General features: G+C 34.0%; 1 protein-coding gene across 3 annotated transcripts; it reads right to left on the reverse strand.

The window, feature by feature from the left end:
- Window positions 1-5,341: 5,341 nt before the first annotated feature.
- LOC146932645 (root phototropism protein 3-like) lies at window positions 5,342-11,580 on the reverse strand. 3 transcript variants are annotated; one of them, XM_085704343.1, is made up of 7 exons: window positions 11,205-11,580; window positions 10,169-10,249; window positions 8,488-8,601; window positions 8,283-8,352; window positions 6,974-7,870; window positions 6,490-6,879; window positions 5,342-6,112 (listed from the first exon to the last, which is right to left on the reverse strand). In XM_085704343.1, exons 3-7 carry the CDS (start codon window positions 8,598-8,600, stop codon window positions 5,573-5,575), a joined length of 2,010 nt encoding a protein of 669 aa, XP_085560469.1. In that variant the 5' UTR covers window position 8,601; window positions 10,169-10,249; window positions 11,205-11,580; the 3' UTR covers window positions 5,342-5,572. The 3 variants fall into 3 exon arrangements, with proteins under 3 accessions (XP_085560469.1, XP_085560468.1, XP_085560471.1); XM_085704342.1 differs by having other exon boundaries at window positions 8,691-10,249; XM_085704345.1 differs by lacking the exons at window positions 10,169-10,249; window positions 11,205-11,580 and adding an exon at window positions 8,738-9,250.
- Between the last annotated feature and the right edge of the window lie 3,751 nt (window positions 11,581-15,331).

The following is a 15,331-nucleotide window of genomic DNA, read 5'->3' on the forward strand; positions in this document are numbered from 1 at the left end:
TATGGAAGAGAGAATCAACACACAGAAGTTTATAGTGGTTCACCCAATGTGGGTTAGTCCACTCCTCACAATCTTGTGAGAGTTTCCACTATGATGCTTGAGATAACCTCTCAAATCCTGCACCTTACAATCTGTGTTCATCTGGACACTTACAACTCTGTATTCGCTAAGCCTCAGCAGGCTTGCACCTTGTTGCTAAGTTAACCACTTAGACTTTTACAACCTTTGCTCAAACTAACACTTTAGTACCCCTAAAGCTAGATGAGACTTTCTTTTCTTCTTGCTAAGTTACCCACTTAGACTTTTACACCTTCAGCTCAAACTAACACTTTAGAACCCCTAAAGCTTGATGAGAGTTTACAAGATGTTTGGAGGTTGAATGTTTGAGAAACAAACAGAGGAGGGAGAAGAAGAAGTTATCTTTAGAAGAGATAACAAAAAGAATTGATTTACACTACAAAGAAGGTATACAGACCCTTCAGTGATGATCAATTCAGAGAAGAAAGGAGGGAGAATCTTATCTGTAACAAGATAAGGAAGAATTGGTTTACACTATAAAGAAGGTAGAAGGAGCCTTCAGTGATGACCAATTCGAATGCTAAAGCTTCAAACATATTTAAGATGTTTTTTTGTATGCTTTGCATTGGTGTGGAGTTTGGATGTTTGAGAATCAAACAGAGGAGGGGGGAAGAGAAGTTATCTTTGCAAGAGATAACAAAGAGTATTGATGTGCACTAAGTAAATGAAAGCCTTAGCCATTGATCAATTTCTGTTGCAAGAGCTTTTAAACAATCTTCAAGTTGTTTATTTGAATGCTTTGGCAAGGTGCAAGTTTTGCTGAGCCTTTGATCTGTATTTATAGAGTCTTTGGGCTCAAATAGCCGTTGTAGGGTGTCCAATGGTGTTATGCCACGTGTCATGGGCCCCACAAGCTTTTACTTGAAAATCTGGGTGAACATTCTGACCATCAGAATGTTGTTGAGTTCCCAGGATGAACATCAGAATGTTGCTGTGTTCTTCATCAGAATGTTGGAAATTCATGATGTTCTTCATCTGGGTTCATCATGGATGAATGTTGGATGAATTTCTGGGCTGCCCAGCACGTGATGTGAGATTTGTTTGAGTTTTATCCTCCAAAAAGTAGCTTCTCCATATGCTTCAAAAGTTGCTGGAAAAGTAGGATAAAGTGAACCAAATCTGTCTTGGACTTTGTGCAGGAGAGAGAGAGCAGTGGATCTGCAACTTCAGGCCCATGCTTCAAAGAAATCTGCTTGTTTACAGCTCAGAGGTCAGGTTATCTCTGATGCAAGATCTCTTTTGCTTTGCTTGCTAACTTTTCACCAACTACACTGTTCATTGGTTGAAGCATGCACAGACATGAACATTCTGACCATCAGAATGTTCCATTTGTGCTTACTTTAGGATGATTTGTAAGACTAGCTTTTAATGTAATCAATCCTAATAGTAAGGACACTACTGAAGTGCAGTGAATGCAACATCTAGGATTAAATTCACATTGGAATATTCCTAGTACTTTAATGTTCATAGTCTTGGATGAACATTAAAGATCCTTTACACATGATTCCTTGTTCATGCCTTTATTTGTTGATAGACCCATGCAAATGTACTTTTCTGGACCTTTCATTTATGTCAAATGTACTAGCATGTTCTTCATGTTCTTGATGATCATGTGTTTGCTTATGAACACTTTCTGAACTCTTATCAGAACGTTCTGATCAACTCACTGATCAACATTCTGAATAACCTTCTGAACTAACTTTCTGAACTCAGAGTTAGTTCATGATTTCAAATGTCCTTTGATTTGGTATGTTTTAAACCTGTTCCTGTCTTAGTAAAAACACTCAAGAGCACAAGTTAAATACCAAGGAATTAATCAAAGTCCATTTAATCCTTTAATCATTTAAAGTTTATTATCTTTAAAATTAATTTGGGATTTTGCCTCAACAACAAATTCAATCAAGAGTCTGGACATAAGACATGTGATCTATTTTTCTCACATGTTTTTACTTGTAAAAGTTCATTCCCATACAATTTTTTTAAGCATTCATGTGTAAGTTTTAAATATGGATCTTGCAAACGAGTTCCCTAAGAGAACTCTTTAAGGATTCTCAATTAGGAAATTATTCTCTAAAAAGTCAAACACTTCAATTTTCAATACATTGAATAAGCAAGTTTTAAATTTTCAAGATCATTAACTTGCTATTTTAGACACTTAAAGAATGCCCTAAGAACACTTGTTAGCATTTCCTTTTAAATATTAATCTTTTTTTTGTCGAATTTTAAATATTAATTTGAAGAACACAACTCATTTATATTTCATTAAGATTTTTGCTCTACACCCAGCACTTTTTGCTCGCGCCCTGCAACCATTCCGAAAATACCCATGCGCTAGTTAACTAGCGCAAGTGTAAAAAAATGTAAAAAAACGGGACTTAAATTTTACACTTGCGTGACTTAAGTCACGCTGCGTGAGTTAACTCACGCAGAAATTAACACTTACGTGAGTTAACTCACGCAGGTCTTTATCTGTGCTTGTTATTTCTATTCAAAAGTTATATACTTTAATCTGCTTTTTCTACAATTTTCCTCAACTTAAAACTAGCATTTCTTTTAAAGAAAAAAAATCTTATAACCTCTTCTTTTGCTCTGGAATCCCAAAATCTGCACCATTTATCTAGTGTTACATTTGATCTTTTGTTAACACATCCTTATCCTACTTTAATAATTTCATTGCCTTTTTGCTTGACAATGATAAAAAATTATGACAGGTAAAATAAAATTATCATCAAATTACACTGCTAAAACTAAAAATCGATAGTGATAGCAGAGCAAATTTCCTTTGTTTTCTGTTACTGTTTCGTTACTCAACTTGAAAGGCCTTTTCCTTGGAGTGTACTTGGGAGATGAAAACTGTATGAGTTTTTTATTTACTGTTTTTGTTTCTGGTTGGTGGTTTGGGTGGGGTAGAGGAGATGAAGACCACAAACAATTATGCTGCATGTGAAATTTGTAGTAGTTTGGTGTGGTTGCTTGCATATTGATGGCACACCAACTTTGCAGATGAAGAAAAACAAATAAAACAAAATGAAGAAGATGATGGTTACTATGAAAAACAATACCAGCGTGAGTTAACTCACGTAAGTATTAATTTCTGCGTGAGTTAACTCACGTAAGTGTTAATTTCTGCGTGAGTTAACTTACGCAGCGTGACTTAAGTCACGCAAGTGTAAAATTTAAGTCCCGCTTTTTTTACACTTTTTTACACTTGCGCTAGTCAACTAGCGCAGGGGTATTTTTGGAATGGTTGCAGGGCGCGAGCGAAAAATGCTGGGTGTAGAGCAAAATTCTTTCATTAATTTACTTGAAAAAGGTTCATACCCGTAGCATAGGCCCGAGGGGTGACAACCTAAGGCCCACATTTGTAGGGCTCAAAGTTTTTTGGCTGTTACTTTTCCCTCTCTAAGAGTTTCTCGTACGCTCTATTCGAATAATCCAAAACGTTTTAACTTTTTTTGGAGGTTTTTATGGGTTGTTTATACCGTTCGGATTCTATAATCCGAACTGTATAGGGTGCGAGAAATCAATAAGGTGAAAAAAGAAGAGTCAATTTTTTTATAGGAGGGTATATATTGTAAAACTTGTTTTTATAGAAGGGGGAGGGGGGTTATATAACAAATTGCACCAGGGGCCCAAATATAAACAGAGTTTTCAGTCATGATAATTTTTTTCTATATACCCCCCCACCCCCAGTAAGTGCTTTCAGCCCTACATTTTACTAAGTGAGCCATACAAAAACTTGGAATTTGGATTATGAAAATGAAAATGGAGAAATTGATTATAATTCAAGTGTTCCTAATGATGTGGCAAATGCATCCAATATTGAAAAACTTGGTGATGATTATGAAAAAGAAATTTCTCATTCTAATATTTATGATCCATGAAATTGGGAGAATTTTAACAACAAATCAAATTATATTCTAGTTGTGTAACCAAAAAAAAAATGATATTCTAGTTGAAAGGGGTCTACCAAAGAAATGAAGCTTAAATTTCTCTATGACTAATATTTCAGCCATTTCTCATACACTAATTATTCATAATGATATTTTCCAAATTATTGGTAAGTACTAGTAATCCTTAACTCCCAACCCCCTTTCCCCAATTGCAAACCAAGATTTTCAATTAAATCAAATCAATACAATAATTTTGAACATTATCTCATACTGCATTGCATAATTAATGTTACTTGTTATGGTATAAGATATTCATGCATTGGCATAAAGTCAAATTACCTTTTCAAGTGATGGTCCTTGGCAGAAAGAACTTATTTATGTCACAGATGAATATTATTCCCAATAGGCTTGAATCTTGACATTTGAATTTTGAGTTGTTAATATGCATGGTCCAGAAATTACTCAAACATGTTTTGGAGGCTTCATGTCAAAATTGCATGTGATTAACACATTTTGGAACTTACAAATCTCTGTCTTCTTATTGGCAGACAAAAAATACAATTATCAACAATAATTTTACATCGAGATTGATATATAAAATTGCAATGTCTGCTTCTGGTATGAATAGTAAGTAACATGCCTGCCTACAATCATTGCTTGTTACTGTTTAACCAACTAGCTACTCCCTCCGTTTTTAAATATAAACAAATTTTGAATTTTAGGTTCATTCAATTAATGATGTATGTGATCTATAATATATACCACATACATCATTAATTGAATGAACCTGAAAGTTAAAATTTGCTTATATTTAAAAACGGAGGGAGTATGAAATAACTCTTGTCTCTTGTTACTGTATCTTATTTTGTTGAATGCTATTTATTGGTTCTATCTTGACTCATTGAAGCCAATGGTTTTGTCATGTTATAACCATCACTTTTCCACTCAGGCTAAAGAACAAGATGACATGATTTATGTTGGAACATCTAATCATGTTTCTTCAATTATATCCTCATATAGTTACTTTTGTAGTTTATTGCTTGCATAGTTGAACTTTCCCTTAAAGTAGTCACTAGTCAGGCTCCTGTATGTGTTTGACAAGTCATGTGAGTTCTACATCATTTGACACTATTCAATTTAAGTGGAGGAAGTTATCTACCCTACATGAATATAACTGAACTCGATAAGCCGAGATTTACAACGCACACATTGTACACCAATCACTTGCACTAGACCTCGGTGGTATATGTCCCACGAATAAGGGGTGTAGATGAAAGATCATTAGGATTCAAGTTTAATATAAATTGATGTGACTTTTAGTATCCATTTTATCTCGAGGACTTTAATTAAAAAACAAAATCAGCAGTGCATGTTGAAATTTCACACAGAAATTTATGATTAGACTTGGTCACAAATTACATGTTATTTGAATTTCATAGAATTCTAATTAAAAAGAAGAAAGAATTAAAATAGAAGAAGCTCGAATGCTGTCCAAAAGTAGAAAAGGAATGAAATATGACCAAAAAAAGAACAAAAAGTCCAAAAAACAAATTAAAGTTTGAGAGGTATCAGTTCTTAGGCAATTGAGAATTTGATGTCTCTCAAGATATTGAGTTTCTCCACCTTCTAGTTGTCTTTCTGTTTGGTTCTTCAGAAATTGGAACCATATCATGATTTTCCACATTTGTCATTTTTGTAAGTTTGCTCAGTTTCTTCCACCCACTAGTCCAAGCTGATGTGTGCTTTTGCTTCAACAGCTTATCGAAATTTTTCTGCAGATTTTCCATATCATGTTGAAGCTCCAAATATTTTGTTTTCACACTCTCAAGTTCAAACTTTAATGTGTTAATGTCTTTCTTAGCTGTTGTCCATCCTTCTTGGAAAGATTGCGGTGTCCCTTCTAGAAGTGTTTTCCTGTTTGTTACCATTGGTTGGTACTGAGATTCAACACTGCCTTTTAGAGAGCTGTTGGCTAGTGCATTGCTTATCTTTACTTGTTCAGAGAATAAAACTTGCACTACTACCCTTAATGGCAGTCGTTCATTTTGAGCTGCGTGCATGCAGGCGTCAATGGAGAGTTTTTGACAATCCATTACACGACAAAGACGCTTCCTTTCGTGCTCAGTTAGTGTTGGATGTGCCTGTTAATTTGTTTCAAGGATCATCAGAAGTAAAGAAATATGAATCCATGATCATATCATGTGAATCTAAACTATACTAATTGTTCCGACTCATTCTTCTAAAATGATTACATAAGACATCAATGAAATTGGTGCATTTATTGTTCCAAACAAATAAAAATATAGCTAATCTTTTCTAGAGAAATGATTGATTATGTGTTTACTAAATTCATATCTTTTGTACATACCATACCACTATATACTAGAAGCTGCATTCATGGTAGAATCTGGCTAAATTTATTCTGTAAGTCAAATGTATTTCCATTGCAAATGAAATTTGAGGCTTTTCTAATCTTGTCGTTGATAAATTTGCGATGGAGGGATATAACGGCGCTTACCTTGAGATATGAATCAATTGCTCTGTATAGTCCATCATCAGAAACTCTAGCTGACTCAGGTAAAGCTTCTGCAAGAACCTGAAACTTTGTCGATGAAAGGTTTCTATCTCTAGATACCTCTGTAAGATAACTGTCCACAAGCCTTGCCACTCTTGCCTTGGCATTCAGGTTACTTCCCACATGCTTGTGATCAGAAATGGATTGTCTACTTGGACTATAACCTTCAGTTTGTTCTTGAACAAGAAAATGCTCCAACAACCTCTGAACAAGATCCACATCATACATAGTTTCACTTTTTTCATAGCAAGGAATTAGAAGATCAGAAAGTGTAGCTTGCTCAAACTGCATTCCAACCCTTTTCTCTAAATCAGTAATCAATGCATATGCTACCTGTTAGAGATAGTTTGATATTTGTTAGAATTAGTTGGATATTGTTTAAGGTAGTTAAAAGTTAGTTATGGTTGCTATCTCTAACACAGCCTACCTTTAACATGTTTGCCATTCTTAGAAGCCTGAGAAGGAAGCTACACGAGACACTGTCTTTCTGCGGCGGAATTATGCTGATGAGACTCTCAATAACCATCTTTTGATCCTTGGTTTGAAGACTTGAAGTTTCATCTCTAGTTCCAGAAACAATCATATGAAGTCCACCTCTCCAGCTACTGTTGTAGTCACCGCTACTAAAACTACTATTACTATTGTTGCTTGTTTCCTCTCCTTGGATTGTAGTGTCGCTCCCCGCCAGTCCTGGTAGCCATTTAGTTGCATAATGCATTATTCCAGCACCAATCAGTTCAAATATCATTCCTTTTACCTTAATAGCAGTAATGACTCTAACAAAGTGATCAATCCTAAGGATTGAAACATCTTCAAACCACCAATCAGGAGGAACTAGCTGATTCCTACTCGGGCTTGAGTCTTTCATTTCGTTCCATTTTGGGCTTGAAGCTTTCGTCGCTCTTCCAGTATACGCCCACCTTATTCCTTTTGGATTAGCACAAGCTTTCCAAGCTATAGACTCGCTGCATCTTCGGACAATTTGAAGATTTTCTGCCCACGGTGACAGCTTTTCAGAGCTTTTCAACACTACTATAGAGTCTCTCCATGAAGACAAAACAACATAGCTAAGAAAAGCTTCAGTCTTGAATATAAGATTTCCTTCTTCTAGATCCTCGGTCATTTCAAGATACTCAGCAGCACATCTTAGGCCGGAAATGTTGCTTGCTGTCAAATCAATAGCAACTCCATAGCAGAATTTGGCTGCAAGTTCAAAAGCTTCAGGCCCTCCTGGGAGATCATCCATAGCTATCTTATTCAAGTCGGGGTCGCGAGAATCATATAGGATTCTGTTCAGCTTTCCACTTCTAGATAGCAAAGGATACTTTCACAACAAAAAGGAAGAAAAGTTCATCAAATTCAACACAATACAGTACAGATGATCAGTAATAACTTTTTTTCTTAACCTTCCTATTTATAGAGTAAAAACGACCAAGTAATCCGGAGTTCGGCCAGGAAACAAGTAAAGTTTGACCAAAGATTGTTCCAGTCAGGATTCGATCTCGGGTTCTCCCAAATGAATTGTCCTTCATTGAGTGTATGTTTGGCATCACGGTGGGTTTGTTAGAATCACGGTGGAAATTCACCGTGATACCAAAATCACTGAAACTCATTAAGGACTTGAGCTCAACCACTTGGTTTATATGTCAATAGTATATCTTATCCTGGGAGGAAAAGTAAAATAACTTTCTAGGAAATAAAAAAAGAAGTACATGAAATATCAAAAGAAAAGATACCTTGTGCAAGTGGAAACTCGCTTCTCCAATTTGGACTTGAAGATCACTTGGAATATCAGCTGAAACATACCTGCATGTAAAAGAGAGGAAATGTTCAGGCAACTTACATAAAATGGATAAATCAAAAGTTCAAAAAAAGAAAATATTATGATCATTTTAGAAGTTTCAATAATGATTTTCTGCATTGAATTAAACATTAACATACCATGAGTTGCCTCTTTGATGAAAACCTTCAATCTTAACACCATGTTTGGTTGAGGTGAGAACTCCACCCCCATATTCCCTTCCAGCTGCTGTTTCACTTTCTGATTCCCACATACTGAAAAACAAACCAAACTCTCAGTTATGTGTTGTATGTTAGGCTAAATATAGAAGCTTTAAGTGAGAGTGAGTATAAAGGTAAATTACAAAATGATATCTTTGTTGATGGAGATGAGTACTGAGTAGGAACCCACACTAGGTGTTTGCCTCTTTGGACTTATCTCCAAATTGTCACTTTCTTTCTTTCTTTCTCCAAATAGCATTAAAAGGAAATCTCACTCTCACAAGTTGTGTCAAAATGGACATACTTAAGAGTGTTGTTGATAATGATGCATCATTTGAGTTTCTATTTCTTTCTTTTATATTTTTGGAATGTTTACTACAAAACATTTTCTTTATGCTTGAGTTTGACCATACATGTCTCTTCTTTTCAGCTTAGTCTTTTTATAGTTCTTTCATAATCATGTGTTATTGTATACATTACAATTCTAAAAAACATTCCTTTTGATGACCAAAGGCACATCTCCAATACTTTACTACAAGATTATTAGTTAAACTAGAATTGATTTCACCTTAAACATTTGTTTATAAAAGTCTCATAAAAAAGGGAATTAATTATATCATAGCATTGAATATATTAAGAAGGGCAAACAAAAAGGTAGATGTAGGATTGATAGAGCATGTATTATCCATATCTATCCTCTGATGAAAAACTTGCTACAATACAACCCATTTTGTGGTCTACCTGTATTGAATGCATGATATATAATTGGTACATGGGGTCCCAGTTCTAATTAAAACATATATTTGAATGGTGTCTAGAGAGAAAGGTCTGGTCCTACAGAACATATTTGCAACTTCACCATCTATGTGGAAGTCGCATGCTCATGAACATGGATGCTCACCATTTGTGTGGAGATCACATGCTCATGACCATAAGTTGTCAACTTCTCATCTGCTCAAAAGCATTTTAACTATATTTTTCCTTATTTTGCTTATAATCTTAAAAAAAAAAAACTTATCATCTTATATATAAATAACTTTTAACAAATAGAAGTAGTTAAAACTTAAAAAGTCTTATTTAAAAAAAGTAGTTAAGCCCAAAAAAATGTAGTTTGCTTCAGCACTTATAAAACTTATATATAAAAGAGATTGTATTTCTACACTGCATAGAAAGATGTTTGGAGAAAACATAGCTATTTTTCAAAACTATCAATTAATTCCGCTAAAAAAAAACTATCAACTAATGATTTAATTTGCAAAATAAGAAGAAAAACAAATCATTTGCACACATATTTAAAGAGAGCATAATAAATCTTTTAAAACGCCAACTTCATCATCATAAGTCTCATCATAGCTTCATCACCAATCAAGACCACTTCTTACATAAAAAAAAATCAAAATCAAAACATCATTGAAATTTAATTCAACCATATCTCATCAACTATTTCATCACTAGCAATTAGAAGTATTTCACCATAACAACACATCCAATCTATAATCATTAAACAAGATCCAACACAGCATACAATCATCAATAACATCTAAAAAATAATCAATTTCAAATTAAGCACCAACACATGAGATTGAGAACATCAAGTCCTCTTAAGTGAACACATATTTACCTCGTTATCTTGGAAATGATTTAAGTGGCTTTTGAAAGTTCTAGTACTTTTGCTACCCTTTTGATTTCTCCTTTAAACCATCTATGATGAGGTTCCATGTACATATTCAACAAGTGGAAAAGTGTGAGTGAGTATGCTTGAGAAATAAGGTCGGGTGTCTCAAATGAATGAAGGGACTAAAATCTGGATTTTCAGTTTAGGGACAGTACTTCTAGATTTAATGAAAACAATTACATGCTTTTCAAAGTTAAACTTCACCACATCATTTAACAAAAAAATATGAAATAATTAGTAAATGACTTAGGAAAATTCCAACATTTTAACCAAGAGTAGATAACATACAAATTAACATTATGCTACTGACCCCATATCAACATTATAAGTAAATAAGTTTTTTTAAAGCAATTCAGAATAGCAAACTACATAAAACTATTTAAAAATCATATTTTTCCATAACTTTGTACACTCAATTAAAATCACTTAATAGCAAACATTTTATGCATCAAATTATAAAATGAGAAGTTCAATAAAAACCTTGATCTTGCAAGCCCACATAGGTCATTCTAATGGATCTTTGTTAATGAGTGTTCAAATGACATTGTTTAAGGTCTTCAAATAAAATAATTATTCTTTGAAAAATTAAGTATATATCTTCTCAATTTAATCAAAACAAATGTCCATAAAAATTTATTTGTGAAGGCATTAGGACATTCACTAGCAATTGCCTATTCCCCCTAAAAAAAACATTTGTCTATTCTAATTTATGTAAATGTCAAAATCAAACTTCAGTAAAAATATAGTTTTAGCAAGAAATAAAGACTTCCGTGAAAATAAAATAAAAGCATAGCATAATTTTACCACTCTTGTATAATGCATGCGTGTTAGGAATCAAAGCTTTATTTTCAGATTTTAACGGTCAAACTAAACAACTGAAAGGAAAATTATGAAACACGATAAGGACTACATGCATGTAAGAAAATAAATGATCAAACAATACTTTGAACTCCAAAAATGGTGATATTGATCAAACTCTAACCTTCACTTCCAGCCCCATCAGCAACAAAATGGAAAGAGATGAATAGATGGATTTCTTGAAAATTTACTTATTGATATATGGAAAACATGAATGGTGTAGAAGAAGGATTAATGAGGATAGTCTTTTATATACAAGAGCTCAAATGAGCTGAAGAAGAAGGTGTGAGTATTTGCTCTTATGACTGAAATTTTGTGAGAAACAAGAGATAAAGGAGTTTTTGAAGTGTTGGTGTGAGTGAGTGATTTGAGATATAAAAATATATGGTAATTTTCACAGTAATAAGGATGAATCGAGATTTTTAGAGAGAAGTGCAGAGGAAAAAATAATTATCTATCATAATTTCGGTAATCGGGTAAGCTGAATAAATTGTATGGTTATTGAATAATGGAGTCACCACATAAGTTTAAAAAGAGTGCATAGCTAGCATAATTTTGTTGGTTAAATTGAGGGAACGTCTGAACAACAATGAGTCGATACTTTAGGATCACAAGAGAGACATTCCATCTCTATTTAAAACTTTCTCTTATATATCGAACATTTTGCTAATAACTAATCTCACACACTTGAATCCATTTTATGTGAGTCTATTTGGTCTAAACAGGTTCCACTCTCACTCTCCCACTAAGTTGAATCAGACTTTCAAACAACTTTGATGGGAAATTCGAAGAAGCGCTCAGACCAACATTAGACCAAAGCTCTAATACCAATAAGAGAGGGATGTGTTACATCTTCATAAAAATCTTGAGACATGAAATGGATCAAATATCTTATATATCCAATATTGAACGCAATCATATTCAATTACTAAAAAAAGACATCATAGTCAATGTTAAGATTCACAACCCATACTTAAATCCAACAATTATGTTTTGATTGATGCATTGATTATAGAGAAGTGTTATTTGAACAACCATTTGGTTGACAACTTATGTGACAACCATAATTTATAAAGGAAAAGTAGGTATTTGCACAAAAATCAATGCAATAGAGAGATAAAGTAAAAAATAATGTGAGTATGAGAGATAAAGTTGTCGTAAAAGGTGTCGCCAAATGGATGTTCAAATATCATTTATCTTGATTATAATATCTTACTCGACATTCTTTGTCTTATCCATATTTTTTATTGAAATGTCTCGTTGAAGCGTATTTATAGAAAAACTAACGCTTGCGTTGGTTTTCTTGCCAACCTAGGACACCATCAGGGGAGGTTCTATGGCCCGGCGACCCCGGGCATCCGCCCGGGCTCCGGGCCAATTTTTTTTCAATTTTTTTATGTAAATCCCGATGAATTCTTATATAAACACCTATAAAATGGGCAATTTCTTTAGATTTTTTTATTATTTGCTTGCAATTTCTTATGTAAACCCCTATAAATGTGTTGCAAATTTTTTTTGTCCAGGCTTTACAATAATTCTAGCTCCGCCACCTGACACCATAGTTCTTTGTCGTGGATGATTCTTCATTCTCCTTTTTCTTCTTTGGCTCTTGAGCTTCAATATGATATAATGGGATGTAATATCCTTAAATTAGTTCGTTAGTTTTTTATCTTTATTTTCTTCTCTTGTAAAACAAAGCAGGGCTTCTCTCATGTAACGGTATTATTCACCTAGATTTTTTATTTTTGAGCAACACCTAGATTGTTTATGTGATAGTGAATCTTTAACGTATAAGGATGCAGAATATTCATTAGTCGCACTCATTTCCATATAAACTCCTTGTTTAAGAAAGAAATGTAACTAACAACTATATAAATATTATTTCCTCAAACAAAAACTATAAAGATTATGCCAATTTTAACTGTATATGTAAACACTTGAATTAAAACAGTAAGGATGTTTTTGTCGCATATGAGGATGATAAGATTATTGTAAATATGTCATGTGAGAGTAAGGCATTAAAGTTTTTTTATTAGATATAAAACGACCACTTTCTAAAAAAAACAAAGAAAAGACCAACTACATCATGTCTCTGTTTCCTAACAGTAGTGTGGATAAGAATGGTAGGGTCTCTGCTCCTTCACAATTAGTGTCGCGGGTATGGTATGTATGGGAAGAACAGCCTATTACATTATCAATTATCATCGATATATAAATCAATTTGTTCATATTATTAGAAGAAAATAAATAAATGCTTTAGTTTCACAACAACATAAGGGAAAACTAAGGTTTGTTTGATTCTTTTTTTGATATAGTGGATCTTTTTAAAATTACTTACTATCCAAATAATACTACATATGTCTTATATTATAAGTCAGAGGTTTAACACATACATTAATAAATACAATTAATAGTATAAATTTATTAAAAACAATTTTTTTGTTACAATTAAAACCATATGTCTGACGTAAGAGGCTTTCCCAATAAGTTTATTAACCAATATTCTGCTATTGATTCAATTATTAGTTTCATTGACGACTTAAAAGAGTCTGAGTCGTGGAGATATTTTAAAGTATCTATTATAGACCAAAGACCCTAATTATAGTGAGTTAGAGAGAAAAATAAATCATTTATCATGAATGAGGATTGATAGTTGTAAGTGATTTTCAATTCCAAAATAATGGGATCGAATGAGACTCATTGGAAGGCCCAAAATCAAATATGTGATGCAAAAACACAGAAATAAGAAAAGTACATCGTCTGACGCTTGAAATTAAACAGTGACAAATGCATGGTTTCTATTTGAGGGTGTTAGACGCCCTGGTTCTACTAAAAGTATGCGTTATAGATGCCTTGATTGAGTGCAACCCTCGTCGCTAAGCGTCTCTGTGGGTGCTAGGGCGCCTACCGGCCAGTCAGAATCTTGCAATTTTGCGATTTTCTCATATATGTTGTTGGGTCCCAACGTTTGTATCTCTTCATAAATTTGATTAATATTGTTTCATAAACATCACATGACTAAAAGTATAAAAACTCAAAATGTTGATTAAAAAATCTGATCACATATGATTGTGACCCTTGTTGCAAGGTTATTTTCATATGTGAAATGGTTGTTCTTGTATTATAAATGTACATGTTTTTTCACATAAAAAAAATACATGAATTTAACATTTCTTTTGCTCGACTAGTTCTTTGTCATTCAATCTGTTGCGAATTCGACGAGAAAACACACCAATAACAAACTTGATATGTGGAGCAAGGGATAATTAAGCAACCAATATCAAAGTGAATTGCAATTAAACACGCAAAAGTAGAAAAACAGCGAGAGAAAAGAAGAGAGAACACAAAAGAATTTGTTGACCCAGTTTGGTCCAAATTGACCTAGTCTGGGGGAGAGAGCAGCCCCCCGTTTCACTATATGATGAGTAACGTTACAAAAGAGATATCAATTGGTTACAAGAATAAGTCTCCCGCCTAATTCTACCCAAATCTCAGCCTCTTCCCGTAAAGAGACTCAATCCTAATATTGTTTCCCAAGGTGAATCAACCTTCAAACCCTAGTTTGTTGCCAAGAGACAAACTTTATACAAACCCTAGTTTGATTTCTAAACCCTTGTTTCAGCCCCCTCTATCTCCAAGGTTTACAGTGATACAATGTCTAGATTTATAGTAAAAGAATCCTCAATAAAACTGGAACAAATCTAGGCCCGAAAATACGTTTCTGTTTTATTTTCTGCTGTCAAAATCGGCCACCGTGCTCACCAAATCAGCCACTGATTTTTACAGAACCAACAGACAAAAAAAAAACAGAGTCCAAAATCGGCCACCGTGCTCTAAAAATTGGCCACCGATTTTCAACTTCCAGAATTCCAATTTCTTCAATTTTGAGGCACTTTCACAACAATCTCCACCTTGACTCTAAATTAGTGATGATCCCAAACCATCAACCACCTTGCTGCTCTTTCCCTTGTTCCCACTACACCAAGTAGCTCCACAAGTTTACACCCTAACCTCTTCAACCATAGGAATGCCTTCCGCCCCTTTGAAGATCCTTGTGTCCAAACTACTCAAGGAATTTTAGGTAGTTCCACAAGTACACACCTTAACCTCTTCAGCCATCGAAATGTCTTCCGTCTTCTCAAAGATCCTTGTATCCAAACTACACTAGGAATTTCGGGTAGTTATACAAGACTACACCATACCTCTTCAATACGAGACATCTCCCGCTTCCTTGAAGATCACCTTGCATCC

The sequence above is a fragment of the Medicago sativa genome, chromosome 4 (assembly GCF_051527215.1).
Source record: "Medicago sativa cultivar Bolivia chromosome 4, Bolivia_mono, whole genome shotgun sequence".
NCBI lineage: Eukaryota > Viridiplantae > Streptophyta > Magnoliopsida > Fabales > Fabaceae > Medicago > Medicago sativa.